This window comes from Apaloderma vittatum, unplaced genomic scaffold (genome assembly GCF_000703405.1).
Source record: "Apaloderma vittatum isolate BGI_N311 unplaced genomic scaffold, ASM70340v1 scaffold30513, whole genome shotgun sequence".
NCBI classification, from domain to species: domain Eukaryota; kingdom Metazoa; phylum Chordata; class Aves; order Trogoniformes; family Trogonidae; genus Apaloderma; species Apaloderma vittatum.
Window position 1 is genome coordinate 19,686 of NW_009706906.1, and position 15,606 is coordinate 35,291.

Below are 15,606 nucleotides of genomic sequence, written 5' to 3' on the forward strand. Positions count from 1 at the left end.
ATTCGGTGTCCAAAGCTGGATGCATCGTGTATCATGCCAGTGTGATATTTGCCTTTTTTTCTACAAAGTAAGCTTGACACATTCAGCTATGATCTACTATAGTTCCTTGATCCTATTGTATAGAACCTGCTACAAAGCTACATGTTTCCTGTTGTGCAGCTAATTATTGCTTACTTTGAACTTGTTATGGTACTTACTGAATTGAATCCTATTATTTTTAGATTGTTTCTCATCATGTAATCTAAATTATCCTCAAATAATCTTGCAGTCTCTGCCAGTTTGTTGTCATCTGTGAAATTAATTTAATAAGGATGCATTCTATTTTATGATTGAACACACTTCTTATGAGACTATAAAGTAAAGCTAGGTCCAGACAAATGTCTGAAGAAATGTGGAAAATTTTTTTTATTTACAGTGAGTCACTGAACCAGCTAATTTTGCAGGCGTTGTATTGGGATTTTTCAGAGTATTTGTGAAAATTTCATATGAGCAACAGTGTGCAGTTGCAGGGATTTTTTTTTTTCCAAACGTGAACTCCATGAGAACATGTGCAACTGAAGCAAATTCTTACTTTATTCTTCAGTTACAAAATACTTAACTTTATTAGGGTGTAGCACAAAACAGGGGCAGAAGATTCAGTAACTGAGAGGAGATTGATTTGTGAGAGGAGCTCTTAGAATAATGAGGGGGAGAAGGTGGATATTTGGTCTGTTAATAGGCTGTGCTTTATAAGATTGGCTATTGGCCCTGAGGAATCACCAGTAATGGCTCCTTTGAGTATTTGTTACTTGTAGCCTGGCCCCAAACCCCTGAAATACATGGGACTCCCTTCTTTTTGACTTCTGACCACATCTTTAATTTCTCCTTTGAAAGTTAAAAGCTTGCCAGTTCTTCTTGCTTGTCTTCAACAGTGAAGGAGGAGATCTGGCCTTTCTCCTCAAAGCAGAGCAGAAACATGACAGTCAGGCAATATGCAGAAATGTGTGATTAAATGCTTTTATTTTCCATTTTATTCAAAAAGGGAATGAATAATATTAGTTAAAATAGAAGTCTTTCTCCAGTATGGTTTTAATTCTTACTGTTATTGTGACATGCTTTTTGGATTTTTGATAAAGCATATGTAGTTTGGAATATTTCTAGTATAAGTAATTGTGCTCTTTACTGAATTGCCTTTTTTCTGCCCTTGTAGATCAGTTAGCATCTGAATTTGGAACACATGGAATGCGGGAGAAATACTACAGTAAAATGTGTTTATTATAGAAACTTACGATTCCTTTAATTATTCCTCAAAAGATACAGTGTCGTTATTTGTTAAAGCTCTATTTTATGATAATAATTTAGACTGATGCAATTTTTACCATGTTAAACTATTTTTACAACCTGTAATGTTTTAAATATATCTTTATATTTAGGGTATTCTCTTGGTTTATGATATTACCAATGGCCAGAGTTTTGAAAATCTAGAAGACTGGTACAATGTCGTAAAAAAGGTGAATGAAGACTCAGAAACACAGCCACTTGTGGCCCTGGTTGGAAATAAAAGTAAGTTACTCGTATATTAATTGAAATACTCCGAATGTGGTGGGTGTCTGTTGAAGAAATAGCACAGGACATATGCCTTCAGTAAAACGGAACAGTGCTGTCTTGCATGTTGTTGCTCTGTAGAGATGAGATATTTCGGTCTCTGTCAGGATTCTAGATCTGGGCGGTTAGGTTGAGGAACTTGCTGCATCACGCGTTGCCTGGCCTGCAGCCTTGCTGCCGGTGTTTTCTGTACTCGGAGAGCAGCACACGGGAGTAGAGAGATCTCTCTCACCCACGTTTGAATTTGGTAGGGTATCAGGATATAGCCATGGTGTGCATCTAGAACGGAGAACTGGGAAGCATTCCTGGATCTAATAAAAGGTATATTTCATGGTTCTGTATGCCAAGAGACTGCTTAATTAAGTACTGATATATATTATTTAAAATAACTACGCTAGGCACTAGGCATAATATTTATGAGTTGCTTATTAGGCTTTTTTTGCCTGCTATCTGTAGTTTTGCACAAGGTTACTCCTTTCCTGTTTTCTGGGTACATGTTTTTTTTAAGCTGTCCTCTTGTTGATCACGTAAGTGTGATAGAGTGATTTTCTTCCGACCACCAAAATATTCTGTTTTCAGTAAATATCACCTAGTTACTTTCCTGATTAGATGGATTCCAAATTCCCCCATTTCTAGCTAAGAAGTCTTACAGAAGCATCCTTACTAGCATATCTGAAGCCTTGATCCTGTCTTTCTTACCCCTTTTCTATTGAAGGTAATAAAAACAACTTAAAGCAATTTTAGAAACAAAGTGGTGGAAGCAGATACAGATTTTTTAAATTTAATTTACAGGGTAAATGTGTTTATTTGAACAGCAAAAACAGATTTGATTTTTTTGACTTTCAAGTAATTTGTGTCCATGTCACAATGTCTGTGTCATCAACGTACCTGAAAAAATACCTCATCCAGCAAGTTAGTATTGTTTAAAAATATTTGAAAACAATGTAAAGACAACACATTCAGAAAAATTAACTGTAGCGTTGCTACTGTGATTCAGTAACATTTTATAACATCGATTATGAAAGACTACTTATTTTCTGGGAGGAAAACAGAGAAACTCTTAGAGTTACAATATATAAATAGTACTTCTGAAAGTATAACATAGACAGTGTTGTACTCTAGGAGACCAGAGTCAATAATATAGATTCTGTTGAAATTCAAGTGAAAAATACTTTTCACTGATTTGTATTTTGCCCCAAAATTGGACTTCCTAGCTGGAGTTCTGCAATACTTCCTAAGAAGTATTTACAGTAAGATACACTGTAACATAGGATTAATAATGTTCTTTTGCTGGAATGGCACCACAGAGGTAGAAAATCAGACACTGGTTTTCGTTTGAAGGAGTTGTATTTCTGTGATATACCTTAAATATATATTTATTTCTCATATATATGCTTGCAGTTCTTTAAAATCCAAGTATTTTCTTGGAAGCATCTGCAAATAGAATATGATTTTGTAGGTAGGCTTGCAAATAAAGGCTGATGCTGACTCGTGAAAGTGATTTCATCTGATGAAAATAGCAGCTGAGGAAACTGTGCTTGCTGCCTCTTTTTTACTTCAGGAGCTGTGTATAAAGAAAGCAAGCAGCTATTGCTTTCATGTGATCCTAGGGATGTTGTTGCACATCAAGTGTGCAGAGGATGCTGTTTATAAAGGTCATATTTTGCTTTATTTTCACTTCAAAAAAGAATTAAGCCTTCAGAAGTGCATTACTTTTCTGAATTCTATAATAGAAGAATATGTGATATATGATAAGATGCTTGGATGCAATGCAAGAGCTTTATAGGTTTAAAGCCAAGGAAAACTATTTGATGAATTAACGAACTTGTTTGCCCTCATGCATCATACAGGAGAAATACTTTCAGCCAGTAGTTTCTGTCTCAGGATTGTATTCGGGTTTTGAGCTATACATGTGTTCTAGGAAAATAGCCAGATATGCTGACTTAAAGACTGCAAACATCTATATCCACACACAATTTATTCTGACACTTAACTTTATTTCTGATAAAAGTTTTAAAAAATTGCTAAGAGTGCAGTTATTTTCATTCATAGCAACTGGAAAGCACTGGACTGATATATGTATACCTAGATAAGAATTTGCAAGCCCAGATAAAACCACCCGTTTGGAAATCTTGGCCTAAATGTAGTGCTGTTGTTTTAAGCAGGCTCTCATTTAACTGTTTTCTGTTACTAATATGGTTTGAAAGAAATGTGTGTATTTCCATTTTGGGGTAAATACAGCTGAGATTTCTGCTGCAGTGCTTCAGAAATAGGAATAAAGCTATAGTTAAAAAAAGAGCTTGGAAGAGAACATTGAAAAGTCTTTTTCTTCACAATATAGTATAGAAAACTGTACACCTGAATTATATAGAATGAAAATAATTTCCTTTGGTAATTTTGTCATTGAATGCAAATGTATAACCAGATATACAGTATATACAGGTATATAGTAGTATATGGTGCATAATTGAGTACCAGCTGTTAAATTATCTATAAAACTACATGATTTATTGGTGGGCTTCTTTTTTATCAATTTGTAGTTATTCTGTTAAATGTAATAATTAAATGTAATTGTACATTGCAGGAGTTTATAAGTATAAACGCAGTAAGCTACTGAGTCTGTTTAAAGCAGGATAATTAACTTCAGAATGGTATCAGTTTATTAAAATGACCAGTTTGTTACCAGTTTATTAAGTGTGACTGTCTTCCTCCTGGGTGCTTAGTTTTATTTTTCATTCTTTCTTCCTTCCCCTAGATTTTTTTTTTCCATAGCCTGACTTACATATTTGATCAGAGAGAGTAGAGAGCTGATTTGTGTCACGATCTTGTGGACACCTTCCTCTTCCACTTATGTCCAGTTAATTCTCTGTCTTTCCACAGATTTTTGTTTGTACGTTTGATAAACAAAAGGAATCATAAAATGTAATGTAGAATTTTTCTTTTTCCTATTAATTGTAACTCATAAGATTATAATAATCTTAAAATTTAGAATTGGTGTCTAATCTTAAATTTAAATTCCTTATAACTTTCTTTGTAGTATTTTAAACTTATTTAATACAAAGTGTATTTGAAGTGCACTTATTTCTGTGGTGTTAATACCTCTTCATTTGCAGGAGAAGTAGGGGAGTAAACCTTATTATTAAGACTAACAAATGCTTTTGATTTTTTTAGTTCTTCAGTAACTTAAAACTTTTGTAGATATGTTGCCGTCAAATACTTTGACTTATATTGTATAGCACAGATGAAGCTATAGTGTTTAGGATCTTTGCTTAAGTTTGGTATTGACAAACTTCAGTAATCGCAGTGGACCTTTCAGTGGTTAGGGTGAATTTGAGAGGTTTTACTGTGTTTCTTTCCTTTCTACCTTGACTACTTTATATATTTTCCTCTGCACTAATCTATAAGCAGTCTCCTCAAGTGTCGTACCAACATTTTCAGTGGATATATTGTAAACAAAAATTAACCCAGGTTGCATGGGAGCTACACTCATTTTGATTTATAGCTACTAAGATGGTCTTAGGGTGGTGGTTATCTGTAGTTTACAGAGGGGATAGGAATTATCAGGTACCAGTGTGTAGTGGATGGATGAATGATTTCTATTCGTAGAGATATTAACCAGATCCACTCCTCAATAAAGACTAATAACTCAGATTTTTAAACAGTCTTCATGACAGATGAGGGCACAGAGGAGAATACATCAACGCTAATTAAAAATGTTGACTATTTCTTCGTCTTAGCCATGATTAATTGATCTTGGGAGTTCTGTCTCTGAACAGGAAGTGGTGTGCTGTTACATTGCGAAGTTTAGAGGTTACATTTTAGTGTACCCTTTAACTTGTATTTACATACAAGGTAAAGTGTTTTTACCTATCTTATCTGAGCACAGAAAGAAATATTTTTCAGCCCAGATACAAAAGAATGGTTGGTGTACTGTGTACTCATGTGGTCGGTAACGACATAGTCTGCTTTTGGACTGTTATGACCATATATACTTAGTTTCCCCAGCAGTACTCAGAAAATTTCTTCATTTGTAGTCATTTTGAGTTTCTGGCTTATTGAAATTCAGAACTAAGCATTTATTCTCTTGTCCCTCCCAACCTCCTGCAGTTATTTTCTGTTCTTGTTTCCTGTGGGCTTGTACTTGTTAGGTCCTTCACCTGTAATTAAGACAAGTGGTAAGCAGCAAATGCAAAGTCCCCTGTCCTTCTGAGTCTTATGCCTGATTAAACTGAAGTTCCTGTATATCTAACAGCAGGTCCAGTCACCTGAGCCTCACTCATGCTCCTGGGATTGGAGGGTAAATTACTTACATGTAGAGACTCTCCTAAAAAGAAAACCTTGTCTTATGCTACGGTCAATTTACCAACTCATTTGAATAAATGTAGAATGCTACCCTGTTTTAAAATATGTATAGAATGTTTTCCTCAGCAAACTCATAAGATGAATAGAAAGTTGCAGTTTTATGGATTTTTTTTTTGTTTCAATGATCGAGTAACTTAAAAAAAATATTTTTGACAAGCAACCTAAATTAATGAAAGGGAAGATCACAAGTGAAAACAATCTTTTATTTGCTATAATAATGGCTGATAACAGTGTCTGAATATACTCTCTATTACTTTAGGGATGGGAACCACCTAGAAATGTACACTTTTTTCAGTGATAAAATTACTTTACTTGCCTGAGAAAGCATCTGCGTTGTGATATTTTGATCCTAAATGGTGCTGGCTACCATCAGTGCCAAAGTAATCTGTTTAATTATGTCTGTTAAATTCTGACGTGGGCAAGCTTCCTAAACTGTGATGAATGCCATGCAGAGATACGTTCTTTAGAAAGTAGCTGAGCTTGCAGAAAGTTATACAGAATAAAAGAAAGAAGGTTTAGTGCTGTTGTGTGGTATTTACTTAGATGTATTCCATTGACTGAGAAGGGAGAACACCTGACAGGATAGATCACAAGGATTTGGGCTTATGTACTCTTTTTCTGGCCCCAATCTTCATGTAATCTGCTGTGATAAATGTATCTGTTGCATCAGACCATGTTTTACTCGAACTCTTCTTTCAGAATCCTTCAGAAAATGATCTCTTGGATGAGAATCATAGAATCATAGAAAAATTCAGGTTGGAAAAGACCCTTGGGATCATCGAATCCAACCATTAACCCTACACTACAAGTTCACCCCAAACCATATCACCCAAAGAAGTGACAGTGGACACAGCAGCTGCTAAATTATCTGGTTAAAGGCAGATTTTTAGACTTTGGCCCAGTGCTGCAGCTGTTACTGGGGCACATGTATGGGATAGGTTTTGATGGTGGCTCTCAAAAGCCAAGTGGCCTGTGCCAGAGTACTAACAAAAAAGTAGAGTAGAAAAGGGGATTTTTTTTCTCTCATGCTGCTCAAAAGGTGATTAATCATCATTGTAATTTTCTACACTGCCTGTCTTAAGACCAATTTCTGATGTTCACAGACAGGATTAGTTAGTAGTGCTCTTGCCTTTTGATTTGTGTTCTGCTGCAGTATGGGCTTCAGTATGGGGATGAAAGTGAGTAATGTGTGTGTCTTGCACACAGAAGAAATATTACTGTTACACCACTTGTCTGAGCTTGAGATTTATACAGCTAGACAGAGCCTGCATATAAGCAAGTGTAATTCTATGAAAATTAATTTGCATTCATTTGAACCAGGACAGATTAGGTATTGTACAAACCATTTACTGAAATGAATGGTTTCTAATTTGAATCGTGGTGGTGCTTTAACAAGAAAGTGAGCATGGTCGTGAGCTAGTCCAACTAATGGACAGTTCTTTTCTTTATCCTTTTTTTTTTCCTAGTAACTATGAATAACCTGGTTTCCTCTCGTACTTAAAATCTTGAGTCTGCACTTCAGTTTTTTATTTGTGCACCTAAGTTTTGCCTGCTAAGATCAACCAAGAACTAAGACCAAGTTCAAGGACCTGGTAGAATATTGTTCGTGGTTAGAACGCAAACACCTGTGTGACAGAAATGCCAGTAAATAATATATTCTCATTCACTAACAGTTATGCTTAAATTCAGAAAAATCTTTAAAGATGTCATTGAAAAATGGAAATAGAAGTAAACCCTTTAAATACAAAGGTTAGAACAGTATATGTATCCTATTTTTATAATAATGCACAAATGAAATGCTGAGAGATATCTTACTGTTTCCATGGATTTTGTCTGTAGTTTATTTAGCAATGTAGACACATGTCTAATAAAAAAGATGCTGCATAAACCATAGTCCAGACTGAATGTGCTTCTGTTTTTGGTTTAGGTAGAAATGTTTTTTCTGGCTGCGTCCTTCATACTTAGGTCTTCTTACAACAAATGGAAAGCCCTTAATTGTACCTAAGGGAATAGTTAATCTACGGTGGACATATGGTGGACAAAAGCTGAGTCTAGTAAATGAAAAAAATTATAAACAGAAAATGTGTGAATGTCTGCACAGTCTGGGAGTCATGGGAGATATTGTGCTGTTGGATCGTAACTTATTTTAAGTTCATTTGCTGTTCTTTTCTATTAGTATATTAATGGAAGTCACTGCAGCATAAAATACGTAGTTTTGAAAACCGATCCACTTCACGTATGTGTCATTGGATTGAAGAAAAAATCCAGTTCTTAAGACATGACAGGATTGCTTTTCTTTGCAAGTTGTCTGCTCCCACCTTTGCCATATGACATGAATGCAATTTAATTTCATTAGTGGAGTGAAGCTCTCTGAATTTTTTAAAAGTTATAACATTTGATTGGGGGCAGTTAATCAGTATTAACCCTGAGTAGCTCTTGGGCTTTATGGATTCAAGCATTATATGTGGTTGCACTGCTCCAGCAAAAGGTTAAGTATTAATGGAAAATGTTCACAGCTCTTTTACTCAAAGAAAACATGTTACTTGTAAGTTTTCTTTTGATTTTACTTTTACAGTTGCATTGAATGTCTTCATTCATTTAGCCATCCATAAAGCAAATATTGTTGCACATGCAGTGGATAATAAGTCTTTTTAGGACTACTTGTGTGGTATGTCACAGATCATTAACTGCAAGTAACCACCTGACTTGAGGGAAGTCTGGAAGCATCATTACAGTGAAATAAGCTTTTATTTCTGTATCACTGCAGCACATTGATTTGTAGGAATGTCTCCTTTAGCTACTGTGGAAATATATTCTCGTATATTATTATTGAAGGAAGTTGATGAGAGAGGATAACCAAATTTCAAGTGTGAATAGGGCATTAGTATTAGGATTTTGGATACAGTGGGAAAAAGACAAGTGCTATTGTAGCATTATTTTCTATTTAAAAGCTAGCAAGCCAGTAAGCTAAACTTTTTGTAATGCTTCAGTTTCAAAGTCAGACTGCAATACACAGGTGTTACTATATTTGTATATGTGCACTGCAACTTCAACTACGATGTATATAATAAATGGATATATTTACTACGCTGTACAGGCAGAAAGTGTGGAAGGGAAGTTTCTTCCTAATCAGCTGGGAAAACTTAAACTTTTTCTATTTATTTCAATGAATCATTAAAAAAATAAGATTTTTGTTGGAAGTAGCTAGGAATTAGTTCAGTTTAGAGGATGAAGGATAGTCTGTTTTAATATAGGGAATAATCATAATGGTTAACCTTCATGAATATGATTAATAGAGTCTGTAGTATAAAAAGTGCAATTCTAAAACATTGAAAATATGTTAGAAAATTGGTAGTTCTTACAGAGGTTGAAGTTAGGGTAATACTGTAGGATTATCTTGCTATGTTGCTCTTTTTCAAAAATAATTTGGTGTGAGATCCTTTAGGAGCAAAATACAGTAGAACATGGATGAATGAGTAGAATATTCAAATCAGCCTCTCAGTGGTATAGTATGAACTATGTGCATGCAGATTGAAGAATGAGGAAGAAAAATTATAGGTAATGCATTATATGTATATTTTTAAGTTGTATGATTGTCAGAACATTACCATGTTTATTGGGATTTGCAAGAGGAGAAGTGGAAATTCTGCTATGTCAATTTTAATCCATGGTACTCCATACACTTGATAAAATGAGACATGCTGAGTTCATGATGCCAATTTCAATATAGGAACTTGTATGCTGTGGTAAATGCATGGCTTTTTTGATAGATCTTTAAGCATATTAATGCCTTCATGACATTAGCACCTTTTGGTTATGAATTCTTCATTGTTCCAGTATTTGAGAGGGTATGTCTTGATGAGATACTTGAATGAGCTGCTATTTCTTTCTGGTATCTACTTTGGTTTATTATACAGGTCAGTGGTTTCTTTTATTTTATTTTTAGGAAATAAAGGTATTTGAAAAAAGATATTTCATTTTCTGTCTGTGTAATATGAGACTGTGAAGATGTTGTAACTACTAGAGCCAGTATCAAACTTTGTTTGATCTTAATAGTTCACTGCGATAAGGCAGGTAGTTTAAATGCAGACAACACTGTTGTTATTATCATTGCTATTTACACTCTGTGCTTCCAGCCCTCATGATAAGCAGGATAACCTCAAAATGTTTGTTGTTTTCAAAGGAGAGATCTGTGATTCTGTAGCGCCAAAAAGAACAATGTTAAAAATCAAATAAGATTTGCTGAAGCATGTTGATTAAGGAGGTGGAGTACAGTGGTGATGAATGGTAAATTAGAAATCTAGTTTGTTTATTTAAAATAAAGTCTTAAAAGAGGACTATTTTGTATACATTGTACATATTTTCTATTTAAAAAAACCTGTTCCCTATGGAATTTTCATACATATTTTGGCTTTTTTAACTTTTTTTTTTTGCAGAACTAGTATTTTTCAAAGTTTTATCTCCCTTGTTTAAGAGTGCAACAGTATATTTTGTGAATATGACAAGGAAATCGTAAATATGTAACTTCTTCTGAACCTTTTGTGAAGGTTTAATTTAATTTAATCTGTTTGTCCTTTGATGCTCTGAACACAAGGAGTAGCCTTGCCATCTCATCCAGATTAGTAGTTTTAACACTTGAATTTTTACAACTGAAAAATGAGCCAGGTCTAAGTGTCTACAAAACCACTGACGTCTATCAGGAGCAATTACTGAAACTGTCTGGACTTAATAATGTTTGAACTTAATGTTCTTTTTTTTTTTAACATGAAGCATTTTGATTTCTTAAGTTATCTCAAGCTACAAAGTAGAAGGAAACAATGTAATGAAGGAATAAACAACAGTCCTTGTAGAGATCTCTGCTGACAGCTGATACATTGGCTAATTAATAAGCAATTTTCTCGGACTGGCTTTTTGAAGTATATACATTGAGAGGACTTCCTCTTACACTGTAAGTTTTGCAGTTTTGTTTTGAGAATGGTTTATCTGAAAGATTCTTAGAGAATAGTTACTGGTGTAGGTGCATGTTTTAAGTGGTTGATCACAAAGGCAATAATGCTCGTTTCTGAGCACAACCAGCACTTTTTCCAGCTGCTTTATAGTGATATTTTGAAGCTTAAAATGTAATCTATATGGGTAAGCCACAAAAGCCTCTATATATTAAAGCACACTCTGACAGTAAATCAAAATTGAACAGCTGGCAACACTACTAGAGTCATAAACTTATTTATTAAAAAAACTAAACAGAAGAATTATATTAAAAAGAGAGGAATATGTTCTACAGACCAGTGGATATAGCTTAAAACCTGGAAAGTGCTGCAGATTAAGGGCCCAGTTTATGAACATCTGTTCTGGCAGTTTCTGTGAGATTCTCATGTTCTTTACAATAAAAGTGTGAAACATGTTTTCCCCCCCATACTAATCATGCTTTTCTGCAGTTCATAAAACTTGCATTGAGCCTTATGCAACTGGGCCTGTCTGCTTTACACACTTGCTGGAGTAATTACTATTCGTGAAGGAGCAACGTCACAATCCCCCGGTGTAACGCTCAGCCTCATTTGTTCTATGAGGCATCACTGGCTTCAAAAGCAATGAAAGAGCACTGGTTTCCTTCATATGTTTAAACTCAGAGCGTGGTAGTGAACTAATAGTGAAAGTAGGTCACTAGAGAGCAAAATGAACAGAAAAATGTTTTGCACGCAGTTTCTCTAAAATTGAGGCATACAAATATGCTTCTCATCTCTTAACTTTGAAATAAATGATCAGCGAATGATTATATTTTAATTGTGATGTTTACACTGAAGCGCGCCCCACATTTTTGTCATATTGACAGGTACGTGAGGATAAGCATTAGCATATTCTTCACCTGTTTTGAGAGGGAACTGAAAAATCATAAATTCAAAACTGAATGTCTAGTTCCATGGTACTGTTTTGCCTTTGACGTCAGTGTGACTGAGATTTGTTTTGGAGATTTTAGCTCAAGCCCTGTTTTATAATCAGGCTTGATCTGCCTGGCACAAGTCATAATATTTTGCTCTTTAACTCTTGCCTCATGTCCAGTAATTCAGACTGAGCTAGAGTAGATTGTTGTGAAAGGCCATTAGTTTTACCCTGAAGCAGTGTGTACCCTAACATCCCAAGCTCTGCTGCCGTGAGGAGACAAAGTCAGTCTCTCAACAAAGTCAGAGATTAGGAAACCGAGGTGCAAAGGGAACACTGAGGAAACATTCAGCAAAACCACTTTTCTTGTCCTGAACAGACTATATTGCTTTATTAGTGAAAATTGTTATGCTTTCTTTCCATTTGAATGTGACTAGTTTCAGTATGTTAAGCCTTTATTTATTAGGTCGCAGAACCCACATGCTTTTATGGTTTTTTAACCTGAAGAGAACATGTCCAGCTAAGATTCTCAAGATGGGAAAAGCTCTGTGTTCCTTTTGGGAGCTTCTGATACATTTATGGTTGTACAGAAAGAGGATTTCTAGTATCATTTAGAGTAAGAAATACCTTACGGGAACAAGGCATTTTCTGTTTCCATGCCTTCCATTTTTGAGCATTTTATAGCATGGGTGCATCTCTGTGGTCTTATTTGTAGTGGGTGTCCATTTCTGAGGTTGCTTGGCCAATTTCTTTTTTTCAGCTATCTTGTGGAATATTGAAGAACTATTTCTGCCAGATCTGTGTTGGTCATTGATAGTTCCTTTTGTCTTTTCATTGAGTGATACATTTTTAATTGATTTATTTACATTTGTATTGTTGAGGGCAGTACTACTGGGCAGCTAAACAAATAGTGACTTATAACTGTTTCACAGTTATGGAAGTTGAATTTTCTATCTGCTTGGTTTAATAGGAAACATGTTTTATTAATTGGTGCACTATGAATCATTATATCTCAGCAGTGTGCAATATATTAATCTGAGTTTTTAAAGTGTGGTCTTATTTGTAGAAGGTTCAGAAACATTAATGCTGTATTTGCTTTATCAGTGTGTTTGCTTGTGGCATACTCTTGTTTGTTACATTCGATGAGTTAAAGTGCACAAATGCACCTGCATAAAATGTTATTTGTGACCTGGGTTTCATTTGTCAAACTGTGCCTTGTATTCAGCAAGGAACTAACCCAACAGAAAACAAGGCTTCATGTCATCGAAGATAATATCAAGTTATGTCCCAAGGGAACCCTAGGCAGGGATCTAGGTTGTGGTGCTTTTATTGGACCTGACTAGAATATTCTAGGTTCCTGGTTTTGATTAGCTCAGATTTTTGTATTTCTTATGAGTGCTTTGTTTCTCATCCTTGAGTCTCTTGTATGTGGGTGGACATGGAAGGCAAACAAAGGACTATATCACTAAAATTTTCCACCTGCCTCCCGCTATTAGGCTCTGCTGTCCAGCCTGGATTACATGTCTGTTTTCTGACACTTTTTTATCCTTTCCATTCTCTTTATACCTAGTCCCTTGTGCTTGGTGCGAAGGGAATGCTCATAATGGTGGTTTTCTTTTTTGTTCATGCGTCTTCTGGGAGTGCTGCTTCATCAGCCCAATATGGACACCAGGTTTTTGTTCTGTTTTTTAAAATAGTTTTGTTTTGAGAAGTGTGGGTTACTTTGCATGCTTTTTTAGTATATTAGACATCTTATAAAAATTCTAGCAGCTTCTCTGGCTGAATAAACTTGATGGATGAATTACTAAGGTCTTTTCGTTTAAATAGTAGCTGTACTAGTGGACAGGAAAAGATTTCTTTTGGAGCTATTATTGTCTACAGGATATGTAATCCATGTGGATTAATATGACATTTCCTTCATAATCCTATGAATTTTCTGCCTTAAAAATACTTTTATGTTTTTCCTAAGAGTTTTGGTAGAAAAGACCTTTTAAATATGTGGCAATATCTAGAATTACTATATTGTCATTGTGCACTTTTGTACTTAAGGTGTACAAGTAGAAATAAAATGTGGCATTTTTATTCTCCTATGTTTTTTTTTTTTTTAATGTAGTATCTAGTGGTATATATTGAGTAATGAGGCCAAGAGGGCAGAATTTTTGTGAGTGTGCCGGTGCTTAAAAATGTAGGCTGTTGTCTGGTGGTATTTTCACGTATGGTTAAACCATGGCATAGTTGCCCAGTAACTGCTTTGGTACTTAAAAAAGTCACTCTAGGAATGCCTGCTTGCATCTTTCAGTATCTCAGTACCATTGCAAATCTGATTCTGAGAGGACATCTAAATGCAAGGGAAGTTAAATTATTTTGAGAATCAAACCAGTAAACATATGGCAGTATTAGTGAGCTAGCTCTAAATTGTGTGTTTGAGTTTTCTGAGTTTCTAAATGTGTTTGGGAATAATACTGGAACCTGTGAAGCCACTTCATTCTGGAATTAATTTTAGGATTGCTCTGGGGAAGAGCATAATAGTTGATAGCCAAATTCTATTATATTTGCAAAATGCAATTTAATTTAATTTTGGGAAACATTTGTGAAGAACAGAGTTAACTTCCCATAGCCAGTAAAATCACTTGAGCATTGTATGCACTTAGTTTTGTGAAAATTATTTTGTGTGTTTACTCTACCTCACTTCTTGTTCTGGAATTCTTTTCCCTAGTATCAGCACAGCTGCATTATCCATTTCCACAGTCCTTTTAACCTCCACTTTTAATTAAAAAAAAATTAAATCAGATGCTGTTTAAAGCTTCCCATTTAGTTTTGGGAAAATAAAAGTTCACATCTAGCTTAGGCGTGTGTGAACAGCTGTTAAAAGCCACAAGCAAAACGATACTTAGAAAAGTGGTGGGGGGAATTTTAAGAGCAAGCTGCCAGTTTGACTGTACTTTTCAATAGCTCCTCACTTTCAGCCAAATGGTTTAAACAATAATTTTCTTGGAAAAAAACCTGTGTTTTATAGAAGCAGCAGCCCAGGCAGTTAGGCCAGTGGTAGTAGGAGGCAACTTGCCATTTCTCTTTAACTTTTTATGAAATTTTTCTTTGAATCTGGGGAAATTGCTCGTTAGAGTGGTTAGCGGGGCTGATGTCCACCCATGCCCACCCACCATGTAGGTACATCTGTGCCCATCTGATTCTAATGAGGCATCTTGTTCACGGAAATTCCCAAGTTCCAAGATTAAGCATAGAAGGTTAATACTTCCCCTGCACCATATTTTGCAGGCTTTATAGTTCTGCTCATGACTTAAGCATTTTGAGGTAATCATAGGGTTTATTTTTTGAGTCTGGGTTACCAAATCTGACTGATCAGTTGGACAGAAGCATGCAGGGAATTTATCAGATGTTGAATATTTAGCAGAAAGAGGAGAGACCTAGGCTGTTCCTTGTCCAGTTCACCTTCTGTGCTGCAAAGAGCCTTCAGAAGGAAAAAAAAAAGAGTAAAGGTAATTTATTCAAGAACATTTTGTCCTTACTCATGGAAAGAGGCTAGAGTATAAAAGGCTCTATGACCTAATAACCATGTATATGTATCTCTGAAGTGTGTTTGGGCAGTTTTCTTTGGGCTGCCCCAGTGGCTTCATTCCGTAAGCAAGATGCCATCGCTGCAGCGCCTTCCCGGGTGTATGGTGGCAGTGTCTGAGCAGGCAACACCCGTCCCACCAGGTTACTCCGTGGCAGAGGGACAGTGAGCTTACGTAGCTCAAGCTTACCATGTCAGCGTGTGCTGGT

The 15,606-nt window shown here is 35.5% G+C and overlaps 1 protein-coding gene across 1 annotated transcript in view; it reads left to right on the forward strand.

Annotated features, from left to right (window-relative positions):
* Positions 1-15,606, forward strand: part of RAB28 (RAB28, member RAS oncogene family) — a gene marked incomplete at its 5' end in the record, with an annotated part of 55,023 nt that overhangs the window by 12,767 nt on the left and 26,650 nt on the right. Inside the window, one exon of the mRNA XM_009865974.1 lies at positions 1,413-1,542. Within this exon, the coding sequence (XP_009864276.1) occupies positions 1,413-1,542 (130 nt within the window). The remainder of the gene's footprint in view (positions 1-1,412; positions 1,543-15,606) is intronic.